Below are 20438 nucleotides of genomic sequence, written 5' to 3'. Positions count from 1 at the left end.
TTAAGTTCTCGATGATACCATCTTTCTTTCAAGTGTTCTAGTTGTTACTGTTGGTACTAATGCTTTAGCTGTTTGCCTGTGGTCCACACACTGTTCCTACTGTCTTTGTACTGATTGGTTTTGTCAACCTGACACAAACCAGACATATCTGGGAGAAGAGAATCTTAAATGAAAAAATGCCTCCATAATATTGACTGTAGGCAGTATTGCCTTAGTGATTGATGTGGGAGGGCCTAGGCCATTGTGGGTGGTGCCATCCCTGGGCAGGTGGTCCTGGGTTGTATAACAAAGCAGGCTGAGCAACTATAATGAACAAGCCAGTCAGCAGTTTTCCTCCACAGCCTCTGACTCACTTCTTGCCATAGGTTCCTATCTTGAGTTCCTGCCCTGACTTCCCTCAGGGATGGAGTGTGGCCTGAGAGCTGTAAAATGAGATAAATGCTTCCCTTTCCAAGTTGCTTTTGATTATGATGTTTTATCACAGTAATATAAACTCTCATGAAGACACTTACTGTCTCTTTGAAAACCCAGTCAAAATATATCAGGTTCCTATTGTCATATGATCTTAGATTAAAGTATTAATTCAGGTAAGCAATTGTTAGTAATCAATGTCTATGAAGCCATGTAAAAGTTATTAAAGCTCTGTACTGTAAATAGGGGAAAAAAGCAATTATGAAGAGGGATTCACAAATTTAACTCATAAATGAAGATTAGAAAAAATGTAGCAATCATTTTAAGATCCATAGTGAGCTATGTGAAAGGGTTAATAATGTAAAGACAGTTTTTGTTTTTGGTTTTGGTTTTTTGAGACAGGGTTTCTCTGTGTAGTGCCTTTCCTAGAATTCACTTTTAGAGACCAGGCTGGCCTGAAACTCACAGAGATCCACCTGCCTCTGCCTCCCAAGTGCTGGAATTAAAGGCGTGTGCCACCACCGCCTGGCGTAAAGCCAGTTTTTGAGGTGAGATTTATGTAATCCCTGAACCAAATCACTACGGTTCTCACCAAATTTTTAAAACCTCAGGATCGGGAATCAAAATAATTAAGTGAACCTCTATTAATTCCTTGGTCTGACTTGCTGTCAATTCTACAGAAATGCCACAAATAGGTTAAAAAAAAAAAAGCGCAGCTATCAAGGTTGGGAAGGTGAGTTGGTTATTAAGAGTCCTTGACTAGAATTCAACACCTAGCAATACATAAACTGGAAGCGGTGGTTGTGGTAACTCTCACCTGCAATCCTACCACTTGGGAAGTAGAGGCAAGAGGACCACCAGTTCAAAATCACCCCTGATTACATAGTAAGAGGCTAGCTTGAGCTGCATAAAACCTTGCATAAGTAAACAAATACACAAATAAATGAAGAGAGTTAATGTCAGTTTGAAAAAAAAAAAGAGTCCATAATTAACATATATTTTGGTATTAACAGTAATCTCAAATTAAAAGTCAGAATAAATATTATGAATATCAAGTGGATTAAGTAAATATACCTAGCTGCACAACAACAACAAAAAATGAAGTCTGTTTAAATACCTGTCAATATTTGAACACATTACTTTTCTAAAAACAAACACAAACTTCTATTTTACTTACTTGTTGAGAAAACAAACAGTAGAACTGATATAAAAACTGGGGTGTGATAAAGCACACATTCTGAAAAACAAGACAAAATAGGAAGTAATTCAAATATTTATAACTAAAGAGAAAGAAGGATTAAAGTGGTTACTACAGTGTCTAGAAACAAGATCTCAGCTGATACTGTAAGATGCATTTTCTCTAAAGACCTAGCTATAGAAAATGAGAAAATAGAATTCTCATTTTACTAAATCATGTCTAGAAGCTGCTTAAGTAATCATGTAGACATTATAATGAAACTTCTTGGTTCCCATCAGTTCCAAGCAGTAAAAGATAAGTTTTTAACTCTTAATTCATATCATAGATATTATAATATGTAATAGTTGCTTATATTTCAGGGCTATATGATATTGCCAAACTATTTAAAGCATATAAGTGGACTACCACAACATCTTTCTATCTCAATATTTTTCATATCACAAGTAAAGCTAAACATGGCAGAAGAGACCCATCCTGATCACGCTCCAGAAATATGCAAACTACTCATATCATAAATGAAAGCTAGAACAGTAGGCTAGAAGACAACATGGTAACATGCATATTTGTGTTCTATCAGTGTGCAACTATTAATTACAGGAACACATACAACATAAGCTATTCTGGTACAGTAAATGTTTATTAGCAGGGGATCAACATGGGTTCCACTGAATCTCACCTTCCTTGAAAGAGTCCAATGAGAGAATATTATTTCAACATTATAGTCTGTTTTATTATACAAATAAATTCTCTGTAACTAAGAGGCTTATGCATTTACTAGTTTACCACACAGGTACCCTTGAAGCTAAAAAGATTAAGGAGCTCTGCTATGAATCCATGACATTAGAGGTTCAATTAAATTTACTAGACCAACATAAAGTAATATTAAGCAAATTACAAGTTTTTGCAATTGAATTTGCATAGAATAATACATCTTAAGTGTAAGTTTTTTTTCCCCCCCCGAGACAGGGGTTCTCTGTGTAGCTTTGCACCTTTCCTGGAACTCGTTTTGGAGACCAGGCTGTCCTCCAACTCACAGAGATCCGCCTGCCTCTGCCTCCCAAGTACTGGGATTAAAGGCTTGCGCCACCACCGCCCGACTAAGTGTAAATTTTGATGCTTGATAAATTTACATACCGTAAGATTAGAGAACTTGCCTAGAAAGTGTGTGTGTGTGTGTGTGTGTGTGTGTGTGTGTACTCTCATTTTTCAATATTTGTTGTGTGTATGTGAGAGAGAGAAAGACATGGTGGAGAAAAAGAGACAGGGAGACAGAGAAAGTGAGTAAATCCACATCATGGCACATAAGTGAAAATCAGAGGTCAACTTTTAGTTCTCTCTGTGTACCGTGGGGGTCCTGGGTTTGAACTCAAGGTGTCAGGCTCATTGACAAGTACCTTCACCCATACAGCCCTCTCACTGACCCAAAAATGCTCTAATAGCCCTTCAAACAATCCTATCCCGTGTCCTAGTGGCACCTACAAGCACTAATCTGCAGTCAGCCAGCAATAAACTTATTACAAAGTAGTTATATTTGTTCAAAGAAACTATTTTAAGAATAATTTGAATGCTTGTAACATTCTTAAATTGGAATTTCAAGTTAAAAATATCAAAAACTGATTCTTATAATCCAATGAAACTCACCTTATAAAAAAAATACTGTACAAGGGTAGCTATTCTAATATAATAAAAATGGCCATGAACAAAAAGTAGCTTGGAGAGAAATTTAAATCTAGCCACTGCATAGTCACTGTTTCTTGCAGCTTGTCTTCCTTCTTTACCCATGATTCCTGCAATAAAGAAGACAAAAAGGTATGTTTGCAGATAATCAATGTGTAATTTTCACAGTATAGATCACTCTCAACTAATTATAGTTGCTGTAACACTAAATCCTAATATACAGTGGTTAGCAGCTATACAAAAGGCTGTTCTACTTAAAATAAAGGCTAACATACCTTATACACCAGTCATGTAGCATCAATTTTCAAAGAATCAGAAGAAAATAAATATAAAAACAGTATTGAAACGTTCAGATCCAGTAGAGACATTGATCACACACTGCTAAGCACCAAGTGCTAAATGTCGATGAGCAGGCAGCTCTAGGACAGACACCCCCACAGTCACCAATCCGGAATTTGAACCCAATTAGAAATAAGTATATTTTTATGATTTTAAAGCTGTAATGTATAATTGAATGTGTTTTTAAAAGTAAAAAATAGATTTTTCTATAAATTTTCAATAAATAAAATAGGTAAAAAAATGTATACCCTGAAAGCAATGCATCGTTTTATCTGGAAAATAAAAATCTTTTAAAAATGTGCATTTTCATAATATTTTATTTTAAAATAATGAGTGACCAACCATAATAAAAATTCAAGTGTGTGTGTGTGTGTGTGTGTGTGTGTACAGTGCTTGGCTTATTTGTTCAATTAAAAAAATCCAATAGGCCTTACATACAAAATAAGATGATTTTTGCTCTCAAGAGTAAAAACACTTTTTAAAAATTTACAGTGAGAACTGTGGTGGTGCACACTTTAATCCCAGCACTCAGGAGGTGGAGGCAGAGGCAAATTGAGCTCTGTGAGTTTGAGGACAGTCTGTCCTCAAAAAGGGAAGAGAGTTCAAGGTCAGACAGTGGAGGACCATAGAGGCCAAGAGTCAAAGCAACAGTACAACAGACATTGAGGATGGTGGGAGTTTTAAATCTACATTTAGGTACAGAAGTGAATTATGATTAAGATAGAGATGCACAAGAAACTTACTTCCATATTAGAATACCAAAAGAATTCAGTCACAAAGTGCCCACCACATCACAGCAACCCAGGACACCCAAGCTGCAGAACTCTGGGGTAACAGGCAGATAATCACAATATAGGTAGGACCCTCAGGGCCCAGCATGGTTTTGGTTCCCACCTTGGCTCCAAGACAGCATCACTTGGCCTAATCCCTGGGACCTGCACCTGCTGGCTACAGCTAGATGTCAATTGCAGCAGCCAGGCTCTTCTTCCTCCTGGGGAAAGGCAGGCTCGAGCAAGCCAAGATGAAGGCTGTACTGCTGTCAGTTGCACTTCACTAGGCTCCAGGTTGTTCAGAATGGGTGTGGGGAGGGCTCACTCCCAGTGTTTCCAGGGCTAGGTTTTGCCATCCCATGAAGGTAAGTTGTTTGGGGAACAAGCCATCCCATGGCCTTGATACTTACTGTACATCAAGAACACGGCTGATGGCTGTGCTGATGGTAGTGCCAAAGCATGAAAGGTTAGTAAGAGAGAGAAAAGGAGAGAGCATGTGTAGAGACTTGGTGGTGCAAAATGGGTATTTTTAAACTCGGAGAGATGTTTCACTCAATCCTGTGGCTTTGGTGAGAAAGTGTACAGAGAGCAATGACAGCAAAGAATGCACCAATGTTTTGGCATCAAGACATCCACATCTGTTGGAAGACTCTGAGTTCTGTACTTAGAAAACCCTCCTTAGGCTGGGTGGTGGTGGTGCACACCTTCAATCCCAGCACTAGGGAGACAGAGACAGGTAGATCTCTGTGAGTTTGAGACCAGCCTGGTCTACAGAGCGAGTTCCAGGACAGACTCCAAAGCTACACAGAGAAACCCTGTCTTGAAAAAACCAAAAAAACAAACCAAAACAAAACAAAATCCCTCTTTCGTTGAATGTGTTCAGTGACATACTTGTACTTTCCTCCCCGTGCCACCTGCCGTAAATACTATATGGTGTGTGCTTTCCACTACTGATCTGGAAGTGTGGGATGAATGTGAACTGAAGCTGATGGACTGCAAAAATGGACTGAGCTTGTGGTGTACTTTGCAGGAGAACTTGGAGGCAGAGTTCACCAGTGAGCTCAGGTATCTCATAGAGGGGTGGAAGTTCTTACGTCTGTTAGCTGCTCCTAAGAATGCCGTTTGCTGCAGTTAATTCTGTGTCCTGTGCTTTTTTTTTAAATGAGTTGTAACTGTTGGAAATTCTTAAACAAAACTGATTTTAAAAAAAAAAAGAATAGGATAGTGAAAACAAACATGTGGTGATGTGGTGTTGTATTGAGAGACATTACTAAAAGCAAAGGTTTTTGTGAAGGTTCTCTTAGACGCTAGAATCTTCCAGCAACTAGACAAAACCCAACACTGGATGATCCAGGGTCATCTGAGTCACACAGCAGGAATCAGAGTTCCATATCAAACAAGAAAAGGTGGGGTGGGGATTTAGCTCAGTGGTAGAGTGCTTGCCTTGCAAATACAAGGCCCTGGGTTCGATCCACAGCTTAAAAAAAAAAAAAAAAGGCTGGTCAATTATAAATGGCCTTCAGTAGAAGGCAGGCTCTGGCCAGAGACCAGGGCTTTTTCTGAATATCATGTCCCAGCAGCATCGGCACAGCTTAGCCATATTAGCACTTCCAAGGTAGACAGCTGCTGCCATGCCTTGGCCTGAATTTTGCTAACATCAGTGACCAGAGTGCCAATCTCAGCCTCTAACTTTCAGGAGAAAGCTTAGAACATGCTATTTGTCCATCTACTATTCATATGCAGAGACACTTTGCAGTTAGGAACACCCTGCGAAATTGAACCATTTCCAAAATATTTCTTATACCACTGCCAATAATTTAAATAAATAAATAAGCTACAAAAATCATATTTATCAGGACATATCTCCTAAATAAAACATCATTTGAGGTTGGTACACACACACACACACACACACACACACACACACACACACACACACAGCTCTGTGGAAGGGACCTGGTTTTTGCTCTTTAACTACCAGGACTCTTCATACCCACAATACAAACACAAAGATTGTTTGTTTTTAAAAATTTAGCTTTTCACCCAGGCAATGGTGGCTCATGCCTTTAATACCACCACTCAGGAGGCAGAGGCAGAGAAATCTCTGTGAGTTCAAGACTAGGCTGGTCTACAAAGTGAGTTCCAGGACACCTAGGACTGTTACACAGAGAAACCTTGTCTTGAAAAACCAAAAAAGGAAAGTTTAGCTTTTCTGCCAACTGTGCAATAGTCAACACAGTCAAAAACTTTTGCTAAGAAGTATTTTGTTGTGACAGGATAACATTTGGTTCTTAGAGATGATGGAGGTAAGATTGGTTCAGCTCTCCATTCCATTCCACGTCCTACTGAAATCTAGTGATTTTCAATGTCCCTATGGGTATCTGCCTTCTTTGGTCACCTCTGGCTCCTCTAGAAGAAAGTATACTTTCCATGTTTTGCTGTAGCTCTTACTGCTGTCAAGGCACACATGAAACTAAGCCCTTTCCTTACTATCCACATCAATCCCAAGTGCTTGTTGGTTTTTTTGTTGTTGTTTGTTTTAACGTTATGATAACCCTTTAAGTTCTAAAAGAGGAAGAAAAACTAACCCCCAAGGCAGTAAGATTTCTGTAAATTCAAGGCCAGCCTGATCCACATAGTGAGTTCCTAGCCAGTTAGAGCTGTTCAGTGAGACCCTGCCTGAAAATAAATAAATAAATAAATGATAAAAATCTCCAATTTTTTTTATCTCAAAGCAATTTTTAAAAAATATTTTTTAAATTAAAATTTTTGTCATGAAAACAAAAATGTTCTAACTGGGTAGGCAAAGAAAATAATTTATTTACAACACCCAGAGAAAAGCAGTTTTTAAAGCTTATATTGCTGAAATTCTTTCAGCATACTGTATATTATATTTAACACATATAACTAATGTATAAACAATCATCCACAAATGTGATTATTTGCTTTTCACTTGCATTTGTTTATTATCTGTATGTATGCATGTACATGTGTATGTATTTATTTTTGAGATGAACTACTGCTGTGTAGCCAGGTTGGCCTGGAACTTAACAGTCTATCTCAGTATCCAGCGTCTCTGAAGGGTTGAGATTAGAGATGTGAACCACCACATCTTGTTACACACATACACCTTTATGGATATGTTCAATTATTTTCTTAAACAAAACCTAAAACCAAGAGTCCAAAGACATGAGACTTCCTGGGTGACATGTTAGGAAGAATTCAGGGGGAGTGGGACAGAAAGTGGAATGGGGAATGTGTATGATTAAAAATACATTATATATGGATACATGTAGAAACTGTCAAAGAATACAAATTATTTTCAAATGTTTACTTCCTTGCAATAAAATCCTACACACATAATTGGAAGCCTAATTGGCACATAGTTAAAAAAATTTGTTTTGTACAATAATGTACCAATTTATATTCTCTTTAATTTTCCCAAATTTATCAATTTTTATCATTATTATTGCAATCAGACAATTTTAATTTGCATTTTTGTTTAAGAGACTGTTTTCATACACTTGGTGTTCATTTCAATGCTTTTCATTTTATGCTAGCAGATGGCTCAGCTCCTCTCATGTGTCAATCAAGTGCTTCCTCTTGTTAGTGTGTTGACATCTTACATCATGAGGACTAAGGCCTTGCTATCTATTTTCTAATTATTCTTTATAGCTTGTCTTTAAAACTGTTTTCCAAGGAGTTTGTTCCCCTGCTACAAATAGTGATCTTTTCCTTATAGTTAATGAAAATTTCTTTGTGGTATTGTGCTTCAAACATCTTTCCATAACTCAAATAACAAAATTACTCAAAAAATTTCTTCAGTTACCTTTTATGGCTACAAAGAATTATTTAAATCCTTATTCTATCTGGAATTTGTTTTGGTAAAGGTACTAAAAAAGAATACAATTTTTTTCTTTTCTTCTTTTTTTTTTTTGTCAAACAAATAATTTGCTGTTGCTTTCTTACTGAAGCTTTAAGAATTTCTTTTGCTATGCTAAGCAATTCTTCCTTGTGTATGTGTGCACATACGTACTTGGGTACACACACTTGCCCATGACAACATGTGCATGCAACTAACGGACAAACATGGATACAAAGCACCCTTCTTGATCACACTGCCATGTGTTTTGAAAAGGGTCTCTCATTGAACCTGGGGCATGTTACTTCAGGTAGACTAAGCTGTCCAGAAACCCCTGGTGTCAGTCTGGATCTACCCTAAATGCTGATGCAGGGTTGCAGATGCACACTATGGTTGGCTTTTACTAGAGATCTGAACTCAGGTACTGACTGCCTGGGAAGAAGAACCCGGCTGTCTCCACAGCCCCTCAATCAGTTTCATATGCTTAATATACAGGATAAAATTATTTAAAACTTACAGTTGAGATTATAGAAATAGTTTAGAAACCACAAAGAAAGTTGAAATTTCAAAATGAATTATTAATATCCCAAACATGGAGGATTGATTTTAAGAGAGAAATAAAAACTATCAGTCCTCAACTCTACCCATCCCAGCATACCGCGGACAAGGCGGCCAAGCCTCTCCTCTCTGCTGGGACTTTGACCCTTGGTGGAGCCACCCACATACTACTCACATTCCCCTCTCTTGTTCACCTGTGCAGTGACACTGACAGGTCAGAGTAGCTTAAGTAGTGAACCAACCATTGGTGAACCACTGACAATACAATAACAGTACACTGAAGCCAACAAAATGATTCTATAATAAGAATGGGAGCAAGGGAAATAGTTTTGAGGGATAACTATAGTATGGCCTTAAGATATAGAAAATGATATATTATTAAAATCAAAAGAATTGGAATTTTGTTTTTTATCTGTTTGGTATAAATTCTTTTCTCTAAAATTACCCTCAAAATGTACAGAGTAATCTTTATAGTTTCACAAATAAAAGTAATAATAATTATAAAATAAGAATTTAAAACCTTAATAAAATTATGTAAGTTTAAAGGATAAAATGATGTGTGAAAGTTCTTTGTCAGGTACAAAATGGGATGTAAAAATAAAATTACTTTTATTATTTAGGAGAATAAGCAAAGAAAAAACTCACTAATGTGATACCACTTCTTTTAATTAAATAATTAAAATAATGTAAATAGTGAGCTAAATAAAATTTATTGTGCACATGCGCTAAACAATAAAATAATAAAAAATATGAATTAAAATAATGTAAATAGTGGCCTAAATAATTGGTTTCTTATGAGGATATACTATCATGTACTGTCATATTATATTTGTTTTCGTTCAAACACTGGATATTGTACTTTACAAAAAGGAAAATTCAAAACTATCCAGTAATTATACCACTTTAAAATTCAAGAAAAAGTCAATCACCTATGCCAACATGAGCTTCTTGTATCATGCTTACATCATTAGCACCATCACCAACAGCCAATGTGATCGGTTTCTCAGGTGAGATTTTTATCAGCCTTATTACCTGAAAAACATACAATGAATTCATTCTTTGTGATAAAGTTCTAACTCTCTTGTATTTGTGTAATATCTTTCACCTGACATTTTCTGCAGTGTAGGTGGTGAAGACAACATTTGACTTCACACTGGACAGTAACACAGTAAAGTTCACTCTTTGAGGGGTATGGAGATTAAGGGTTTAAGAATGTCTTTCACAAATGTTGTTACAAAATGGTTGTATTTTTGGATTTTAGGAAGAGAAGATTTTTAAAATGTATTCTAAAATTTTTATAAGACTAATAAGTTATTTAAATAAATATAATTCACTGCGTTATCAAGACAAAATTCACAAGAAAGAAAATAACTATACAAAGAAAAGATACCTATTTAGTCTGATCAGATAAGTCTGAAGATTTAAGAAAATATTAAATTAAGTGCAATCAAAACAAATTTATCTGGAATTCTTTTTTTTGTTTGTTTGTTTTGTTTTTGTTTTTCTCTTTGGAGCTGAGGACTGAACCCAGGGCCTTGCGCTTGCTAGGCAAGCACTCTACCACTGAGCTAAATCCCCAACCCTTATCTGTAATTCTTTAAAAATATTTTTAAATATCTCTGTGTGTTTGTGTGTGTGTGTGGGGGTGCACATGAGATGGCCAGTATTTGGAGGTCAGAGAACAACTCTGTGGAGTTGGTTCTCTCCTTACCCTTTATGTGAGTTCCAGTTACTGAATGAATCAAGGTCACTGAACTTACTTGACAGTACGTTTTCCCACTGACCCTTAATCTGGAATTCTTGGATATGTTTTGACAAGAGCAGAGACATGTCTGCTCTAGTTCTAATCTCCACAGACCAGGGCACACAAGTACTGTAACAAAATTCCATGAGTCTAAATAAACCTGGATATCTGTGTGCAAAACAACCAGTACTTATTATATTGGTACTGCTAAGAATAGTATAAGATATTCCTTTCAAAATTTTATGAGATTATATGTATTCGTGTGTGTATGGATGTGTCTGTATGTATGGGTGCACAAAGAGAAGTCAGAGAACAACTTGTGGGAGTCCGCTCTCTCCTTCTTCCGTGTGCGGCCTAGGGCTGGAACTCAGTAGTGGGACTTAGCAGCTGGTGCCTTTATCTGATGAGCAAGCCATTTTGCTGGCCTCTACTAAGAATGGTTTTTGAAGGAAACAGTCCAAGAGCTCAAAATATTCCAAACTGTAGACCTATGAAAGTTGTTTGAGTGGGTTTTCAGTTGCATCCTAGGCATCTGAAATGTAAACATTTCTTGTATACATTTTTACACATGATGTTAATAAAAACTGAACTGGATTCAACCTTCCTAATGTATAACTTGACAACCACCTCCTCTTCTTCCTCCCTCCCTCACACTTTGTTAGTCGAGGCTGGCCTCAACTTTGCAATCCTCTTGCCTCAGCCTCTTGGATGCTAGGATTTACAGGTGTGTGCCACAATGCTGAGGTTGATAACTTAGAATTGTCTTGTTTGTTACCTCCCTCCCTTCCTCCCTCTCTCTTTTGAAGGTTATTTTTATGGAATTTTTTATGATATGTACTTACTTTTGCTTTCTGTAAAGGTGCCATACGACAACATAATACAGCTGAACAGTTTCTGCAAACTTCCATAAATAGCTTTTCATGCTCCCTGAGTGCAAGAGATAAGCTGGTCCCATCTACTACCAGCCCATGCTGTATCACATGGTCTTCTGTAATTCTAAAAAAGAGTACAATTATATCCTCTATGTCGCACTCTGATGTCAGATTATTTACTTTATTTAAAGACGGACAGGTCAACCAGATTGACTGTTGAATGACTTATGCATAAGTGAACAAACTCAGTTATATTATCTGAAAGGTAAGATAAAATATAACTTTTATACAAAAAGAGAAATGAATACTACTAATGGTTATACCACATTTACCAAAAGAACCTATATAGAAGACCTACAGAAAACACAATAAGTTTACATACTTGTACAGTGTTACCAGCACTTAACTTCTTTACAATTTTCAGTATTTTTAAGGAGACATTAATTTTTAAAAAAATTACTGTTTTTATTTACTTATTGTTTGTATATATGTGTATATACTGATGTAGAAGTCAGAGGACAACTTTAAAGAGATGTTCTTGGGATCTCAGGGACTGAACTCACGTAGTCAGGCTTTGTAACAGAGACATTTATCCACTGAGCCATCTCACTGGCACAACATAACTTTTAATAACCAAGAAATAATTTTAGAAGGTATATATAAAGTAAATTATTTTGAAGTTAATTTCTCCCTGACATTCTTCTTAACTATTAACTCAACACAATGGTGTCAACATGCTCTCAAAATAACACAATTTCCAAGACAAAGAGCCTCCTATATCCTAGCAAAGACTTGCCTAAAAATTCCACTGTCTTTTAAAAATATCTCTGACTCTCAGTTTTATGGTAGCAGTAAAGGATGTGAGCTCTCAGCTTTCTGCTGCCATGCTGTCCTTACAATTATGGACTCTAACCCTCTGGAACCATAAATCCAAATGACTTTATTCTTCTATAAGGTACTTTTGTCATGAGGCTTCATCACAACAATAGAAAAGTAATGAATATAAAAGATGGTATAAGAGAGCGGGCTGTTGCTATGAGGAGCATGACCACATTGAGGTTCTGAAGGGATGTGAAAGACTCTGGAACTGTGGACTAGGAAAGCTGTTCAAGGCTGTGCTCAGAGTGCAGAGTGCCACCCTAGTAGGAGGCCGGAGGATGGTACTGCTGAAAGCAAAGCAGACCAGAGGCCTGAATCAAGAGGTTTCAGGGAGAAGCAAGGACTTTTAACAGCAACTGGGATACAGGATATACTGTGTTGTTTTGACAAAGAAAATGGCTGCCTTCTGTCTGTGTTCTATGCCCCATTCTTCCCTTTTGGAACAAGTTAGAAGTATGTAATTTGCTTTTTGATTTTCACTGGCACTTACAATTAAAAAAAGTACCTTGAGTCTCAGAAGAGATTGGACTTTGGACTTGTAAAGGGCTAAGACTATGAAAGACTATAGGGACTTTTGAAGTGTGACTAAATGAATTTGCATTGTTGATATGGGGTAGTAGAATGTGGTAGTTTGGGTATTTGTAAACTTGGTCCCCTGATGGTGGCCCTATTTGGGGAGGTTTAGGAGGTGCAGTCTCAACCCTAACTATGATATCTGATATGAAGTCACAACATGCCCACATGGTTGGGCTTGCCCGGAGGACCTAGACACTCCCGCCTAGGTATTTCCGGTTCAAAATAGCCATTTCCGGGTCAAACATCTCATGTGACTAGGACTCCGTGGCTTTGCATGGCTGCGTAAAACGGGCGCAGCCATGTAACCTACACGCATACGTGGAGTAGCCACATGCTTTCCTGTACGCATGTGCGGCCCACCCTTTATAAAGCCTGTGCCATTTTGCACAGGTCTCTCTCACCCTTTTCTCTTGACCACATGTGTTTCCCACAGGCCTGTTCACGTCTGTCTCTTCTTTTATCTTAATAAAAAGTCTTCTGTGGATTTGTTGTCTTTTGGAACGTTTCCTTGAAGGGTAAGAGTGACAAATAACTAACAATATCTATATCAATCTCTGCAACTGCACTCAAGGAACAGAGACTATTGTGAAAGATGAGGTGGCAAGAATATGTGAGCTGGAGGATGGAGAGGAGAGGTGTGAAATGGTTTTTGGACATGACAAGACCATTTCACTCATGAACTACAGCAACTATGGTGACCTAAATAAGACACAAGATCAATCATCATTCCAGCAGACAGCACTACCTTGTAGGTTACAAAAACATAAAAATAAAACGGACATGAACATGGAGGAAGACATGCTGGGTTTGCCTGGTGGGAATGAGAAAAAGAAGTCTGGGGATTTAGCTCAGTGGTAGAGTGCTCGCTTAGCAAGCGCAAGGCCCTGGGTTCGATCCTCAGCTCCAAAAAACAAACAAACAAAAAAACCAAACAAACCAAAAAATGAAAAAAAGAGAAAAAGAAGTCTGGGATACATGTGATCAAGATTCATTGTTTACATGTATAAATTTATCAAGGAATAAATATAAGGTATTCTGTTAGAATGTATTGCTTTAATGTTTTTCTTTAATGAGCTCTAGAACACATTGATGCCTATATAACAAACAAAAATAAAGCAGTGAATGTATATTAACATCCACAGCCTTGAATTTTGGGGATTGTTTTCTTGGGTTAGTATCATAAACTGCAAATGAGGGATTGCTGTATAAACCTAATACATTTATATCTATAGTGAAGTACTCCATTTGTTATGAAACTTTTGACTACAGTAATTGGGGGCAGCCAAATAAATTTGAACTGCTTAGAAAAAATAGATTTACAGAAGAGAAAGAATTCAGAATATAAATTATTATGGAATAATCTTTGAACTGTGAGATGTAGATTAATTTAACAGTTTGGTTATATAAAATAAACCAGGGGCTACATGTTTTCTTTCTTTCTTTCTTTCTTTTTTTTTTTTTTTTGGTTTTTCGAGACAGGGTTTCTCTGTGTAGCTTTGTGCCTTTCCTGGAACTCGATTTGGAGTCCAGGCTGGCCTTGAACTCACAAAGATCCGCCTGCCTCTGCCTCTGGAGTGCTGGGATTAAAGGTGTGTGCCATCAATGCCCAGCTACAAATGTTTCCTGTAAAGGGTCAAGAAACAATTTTTTTTTTTAGGGTCTGTTGGCCAAAAGGCATAACTCAGGATGCTATATAGGTGCCCAGAAAGAAAAAAAATTTTACTAAGTTTAAAATACAGTAATAATTTAGTGTATTTTGCTTGCAATATACTTAATAAATTTATTTATTCAAAACCAAAAGCATGATTCTTGCATATCAACCTCTGGACCATACAGAATCTGGAGGTTAAAAGTTAATGTTCTCACTTTCAGCAAAATGGCAGGTTTTAAAATTAACACCCACAAATCAGTCACCTTCTTATACACCAAAGAAAAACAGACTGAGGAATCAGGGTAACAATCTCATGTACAACAGCCTCAAACAAAAGACAACAAAAAAAATCCAAAAGAGAAAGACCTCTACAAAGAAAACTTTCAATAGTATGGATTGGTATGATTAATATTGTAAAAATGGCCATCTTGCTAAAAGCAATCTACAGATTTAATGCAATTTCCATAAAATTCAAATGTAATTCTTCACAGACATCGAAAGTCAATCTTAAAACTCATAAGGAAGCATAAAAGACCCCTGATCTACAGAGTTTCAGGACTGCAGGGCTACATAATGAAAACTTGACCAAATTAAAAAAAAAAAATCAGGGTCCATATGTGTTTGGATTATTTATGTCTGGGTTTTTCAATTCAATTCCATTGATGAACCTGCCTGTTTTTATGCCAATACCATGTGGTTTTTATTACTATTGCTCTGTAGTACAACTTGAAATCAGGGATGGTGATACCTTCAGAAGTTCTTTTATTGTACAGGATTGTTCTAGCTATCCTGGGTTTTTATTTTTCCATATGAAGTTGAGAATTGTCCTTTTTGAAAAAAAAAAAATTGTCCAGTAAGAATTATGTTGGGATTTTGATGGGAATTCCATTGAATCTGTAGTCTGCTTTGGTAGGATGGTCAATTTCACTATGCTAAATCTTACTAATCCATGAGCATGGCAGATCTTCCATCTTTTGATGGCTTCTCAAAAGACTTGAAGTTTTTATTATGTAAGTCTTTCACTTGCTTGGTTAGAATTACCTAAAGATACTTTATATTATTTGTGAAAATAATATAAAATTAAAAGGTGCTGTGTCCCTGATTTCTTTCTCAGTCTATTTGTCATGTGAATATAGGAGGGCTATTGACCTTTGTGAGTTAATTTTGTATCTAGCCACTTCACTAGAAGTGTTTGTAGGCTACAGGAGTTTCCCAGGGGAATTTTTAGGATCACTGTGTATACTGTCATGTCACTTACAAATAAAGATACATTGATTTCTTCCTTTCTAATTTGTATCCCCTTCATCTCCTTCAGCTGTTTTATTGCTCTAGTTAGAACTTCAAGAACTGTAATGAATAAATATGGAGACAGTGGGCAACCTTGTCTTGTTCCTGATTTTAGTGGAATTGCTTTGAGTTTCTCTCCATTTAAGTTAATGCTGGCTATGGGTTTGCTGTAAATTGCCTTTGTTATGTTGAGGCATGTTTCTTGTATCCCTAATCCCTTCAGGACTTTTATCACAAAAAGGTGTTGGATTTTGTCAAAAGCCATTTATGCATCTAAGATGACCAAGAATCAGAGACTAGGGCAAAACCAAATACTACTGGTCTAAAACAAAAATAAAATAAAATTACTCTATGACTGCTGTACTCATAGATCAGTGCCGTATTCAGTCATCAGAGATGCTTCCTTTGTGCAACAGATACGGAGACCCACAGCCAGACATTATGCAAAGGAAAAGTCCTTGGAACACATAGCTCTAAATGGAATGTCTCCATCAAATCCCTCCTCTCAAAGCTCAAGGAACCCCACAGAAGAGGAGGTAGAAAGAGTAAGAGATAAAGAGGATAGAGGACACCAGGAGAACAAAGCCCTCTAAATCAAAATGTACAGATGGATCAAGGACCTTACAAAAGAACATGATATTCTGAATCTGACAGAAGAGAAACTAGGGAATAGGCTTGAAATCATTGGCACAGGAAAAGAATTTCTGAACAGGACCTCAATAACACAGGCACTAAGATGAAAAATTAATAAATGGAACCTCACGAAACAGAAATATTTCTGTGCAGCAAAAAACATCATCACTTGAGTGAAATGGCATCCTACAGAATAGGATTTTTTTTTTTAACCAACTATATATTGGAAAAAAAATTAACAGTAAGAAAACAAAATGCCCAGTTAAAAAATAGAGAATAGAAATGAACAGAGAATTCTCAAGAGATGAAATACAAATGGCGGACAAATGTTTAAAAGAGTTCAAAATCCATAAGTTATTAGGGAAATGAAAATTAAAACGGCTTTGTTCATTCATGTTACTTGTTGCTCTATTCACAATAACCAGAAAATAGAGACAGCCTAGATGTCCACCAACTGATGAATGCATAATGAAAGTGGTATATTTATACAATTTCGGCTAAAAAGAAAAATGATATTCATCAGTAAATGGATGGAGCTGGAAATAAACCATCATGAGTGAGAAAGAAATGTTGCTTGTTTTCTCTCTGTTGTGGCTGTGGGTTTCGGATCTTTAGATGGGTGTGTTTCATTTGGAATACCCCAAAAGGCCAAGGAAATTACTACGAGTCCGTGGGGAGGGGCTTTTGTGGGAAAAGAAACAGAATGCATTAGTGTAAAGAGTAAAAGGGAAAAATTGGGGCAGGGACGGCAGAGTCAAAGAGGGAAACTAGGAGGAATAACAACACTAAAGACTTCAGGAAAGTCCTATAGAAACCTACTACCATAGAAGCTTCTTAAGATATATCTATCTGTACATGTATGCTGGTACCCTATAACAGGGCAGCAACACCCCTATTAGAAACCAGAGGCTACTAAATAACAAGTCTGGTCCCAGGAATGGATTACTTCTTCTGGAGTTGTTGGCCAATAGATCCCAGCTTGATTTCTCCATGTTGTGTAACTCAAGTATGTGGTATCCACAGCAATGGAGACTTTACCTTTCCATCAAGTTCTAGAGGGTAACCAAGTGTATTGGCAATAGCCCATAATATTTGGGGATCTTTGGGACCTTACTAGTCAACAGTTCCAGAAGTAATCCATTTTCTATTTTGATCACTGAACTTCAGACTGACAATGGAAAATATTAAATGTCAGTGTGGTGCCATGTGTTGCACTCAAAACCCTATCAACTTGTAATCATGTGGCTCTTATAATGTACCAAGCAGCAGTGTAAACAAACTGTAATGGTTCAGCTGCATATCGCTAACTCAGATGGTACAATGGTAACGACCATAGATACCATGGAAACAAGTGAATATGGCTATTAAACTCACAGACACTAAATTCCCAATTTCATGTCATTTTTGTAGCATGAAATAAGTCTTTGGATTGCTTCTAATCTATCAAAAAATTAAAAACAGGACTAGCGAGATGGCTCAGCTAGTAAGAGCATTGGCTGCTCTCTAGAAGGCCCAGGTTCAAGTTCCTGCACCCACAACTGCCTGTAACTCTAGTTCCACGGGATCCAATGTTCTCTTCTACCCTTAGTGGGTACGAGGTATGCAGATGGTAACACAGACATACATGCATGCAAAATAGACATACACATAAAATCAAAGTTGTAAAGTGTTTTTTAATTACAAGTTAAATTAAAAAAAAAAAAAACAACACTTTTAGCTATGGGCTGATCAAAGTAAGGAATGGCAAGACATTGCTACCTTACCTCCTGGCAAGCTGCCTCAATTGTTCAGCACATCCACTGTCTGATTTCTGGTTGATAAGTTCGAGGATATTCATAGTTCTATGGAAGTGTCCACATGATAAACTCACACTAACGGCTGTTTCATGCTTGTCTCCTGTAAGTACCCATACTTTGATACCAGCCATTCTCAATGCTTCAATAGTTTCTCGAACTTTATCCTGTAGTCTAACAATAAAAGAAAAAAATTGTTAGAAAAAATACTCCTGTAGTATATATTAAGTATAAGCTACACAATACATATAAAGTATATACTCTTTATAAGAATGCTACAGTATATCAACATAACTGAAATTTTCTTTCATTATGCAGGAAATAAGAATAAACAGTGAGCGGCCATCTAGTTCAAAGAAACCAATGAATTAAAATATACAACTTCATGTTCTATCATCAAAGTTGGTTTTTATGTACCCAACTAACCAGGTAGCCTTCATAAACCTATCTTACTGGGAAGTGGTATAGGGGAAGGGGGTTGAGTTGAGGCCTGGTGCGTGGTAGGCAAGAGATGTGCCACAGTGGGGCGGTGGTGGCACATGCCTTTCATCCCAGCACTTGGGAGGCAGAGGCAGGTGGATTTCTGTGAGTTCAAGGCCAGCTTGGTCTACAGAGTGAGATCCAGGACAGCCAAGGCTGTTACACAGCGAAACCCTATCTGGATCCCCCACCCCCACAAAAAAAGAAATGTGCCACTAGCAAGTCAAAAATTTCAAGTCTAGATCTCCCCTCACCCCACCCCAGTAACAGAAGTAGGTAAGGAGAGATAAGTATGTAGCACACATAGACGTCTAGGCACAAGAGATTCAGGTTTTCTGCTTTTGGATGAGGCTCCTATAGTTTTCCTTTTAAACATCAGACTGTAGGAAATACAAGACTACGTATGTTTAAGAACTCTCATGAAAACAAACAGAAAGTAAATGAAAATCCACACTTAAAATATGCATACCTCTGTAGATATAGGGAACAGAAGAAAACAACAGGCTTAATTTGTAACGATCAATTTGACTCACAAAATTCAATTTTAATTCAAGGGCTAAAATTGACATGGAAGATAGGTTATAAAAAGTAAAACAAGTTGCAAGGAATTTATATGCTAACAAGAGGAGAAAAATCTTTAAACAAATAATTTAACATAACATCAAAAAAACAATAAACAGAATGTTCATAAAGAAGAGCATTTTGTTGTCAGAAAATCATGTTGCTAGAAAAGATCTTGTTGGATAAGGGTTAGTTATGAGTACATTTTATTCACAAATGCCATGACAGGGAAGGAGAACCATCCAGGCAGAAGGCAAGGCCTTGCCAAGGCACAAAGGCACAAACAACAATTTCAGCTCCAGGTATCCAGGAGTATGGCCGTCAGTGAGGCATTATTGAAGCATGAAGCAGAGTGGGCTCTAGTGGAGGGTGAGGATAGAGAGAGATGTTAATGTCTGATGATGGTATGACACACTGACTAAGGAACAGCATCATGGAAGAAAAGTACAAACAAGTGTGTCCTTTATCTAATCAAATAGCCAATGGTAGAATAAAACAGCATTATTCTGAGTAGAAAGAAGTAAAGCTTTGGTTTTCTATTTTGCTACAGAATGTTAACAGTATTTAACATATTAGAAGCACTTGACTAAAACGTTCTTTAAAAAAAAAAAGATACTGCCTACTTCTGATACTTGCCTGTCTTCCACTGCTGTTGCTCCTAGTAATATCAGGTCCTTCTCAATGTACTGGAAGACATCAGCCAATTTCTCTTCCCGTCGCTGCAAGGCAGTCCTGGCTTCAAATAGGCGCCTATCTATATCGTCATACTCTTTTGTTGAAAACTGTCTATAAGCTATACATAGTGTCCGCAATCCTTTCTAAAGGAAAAAAAAAAGAAAAAGAAAAAGATAGGCACACACCTCCAAGAGCCAGATCTACAATCTAACTTTAAATAGTCTTTTATCTTCACCTGCAAATTGGAACTACACAAACCTAGGAATCTATATTTGACTACTTGATTATATGGGCATCAAATTTTCTTAATCTCTGAAAAGTAGCATCTAAATCTAAATACTCCTTACTATATATTTTCCTCAGAAAAACTGAAAATAAATGTTCTAGCAATAGAACTTGAAAAGAGCAGATTTTAAAATACCATATGACCACATTTAGCAAATTTCTAAATAGTGCCATTTCCTGATTTGTA

At 37.0% G+C, this 20438-nt stretch overlaps 1 protein-coding gene across 4 annotated transcripts in view; it reads right to left on the bottom strand.

The window, feature by feature from the left end:
- Positions 1 to 20438, bottom strand: part of Atp11b (ATPase phospholipid transporting 11B (putative)) — a 95353-nt gene that overhangs the window by 20787 nt on the left and 54128 nt on the right. For all 4 annotated transcript variants that reach the window (XM_036189600.1, XM_036189601.1, XM_036189603.1 and 1 more), the window contains exons 18-23: positions 19928 to 20109; positions 18221 to 18424; positions 11402 to 11555; positions 9745 to 9847; positions 3251 to 3396; positions 1589 to 1648 (exon numbers count right to left, since the gene is read on the bottom strand). In XM_036189600.1, the coding sequence (XP_036045493.1) occupies positions 1589 to 1648; positions 3251 to 3396; positions 9745 to 9847; positions 11402 to 11555; positions 18221 to 18424; positions 19928 to 20109 (849 nt within the window). The remainder of the gene's footprint in view (positions 1 to 1588; positions 1649 to 3250; positions 3397 to 9744; positions 9848 to 11401; positions 11556 to 18220; positions 18425 to 19927; positions 20110 to 20438) is intronic.

This window comes from Onychomys torridus, chromosome 6 (assembly GCF_903995425.1).
Source record: "Onychomys torridus chromosome 6, mOncTor1.1, whole genome shotgun sequence".
Classification (NCBI taxonomy): domain Eukaryota; kingdom Metazoa; phylum Chordata; class Mammalia; order Rodentia; family Cricetidae; genus Onychomys; species Onychomys torridus.
This window is presented reverse-complemented; position numbering and strand designations above follow the sequence as displayed.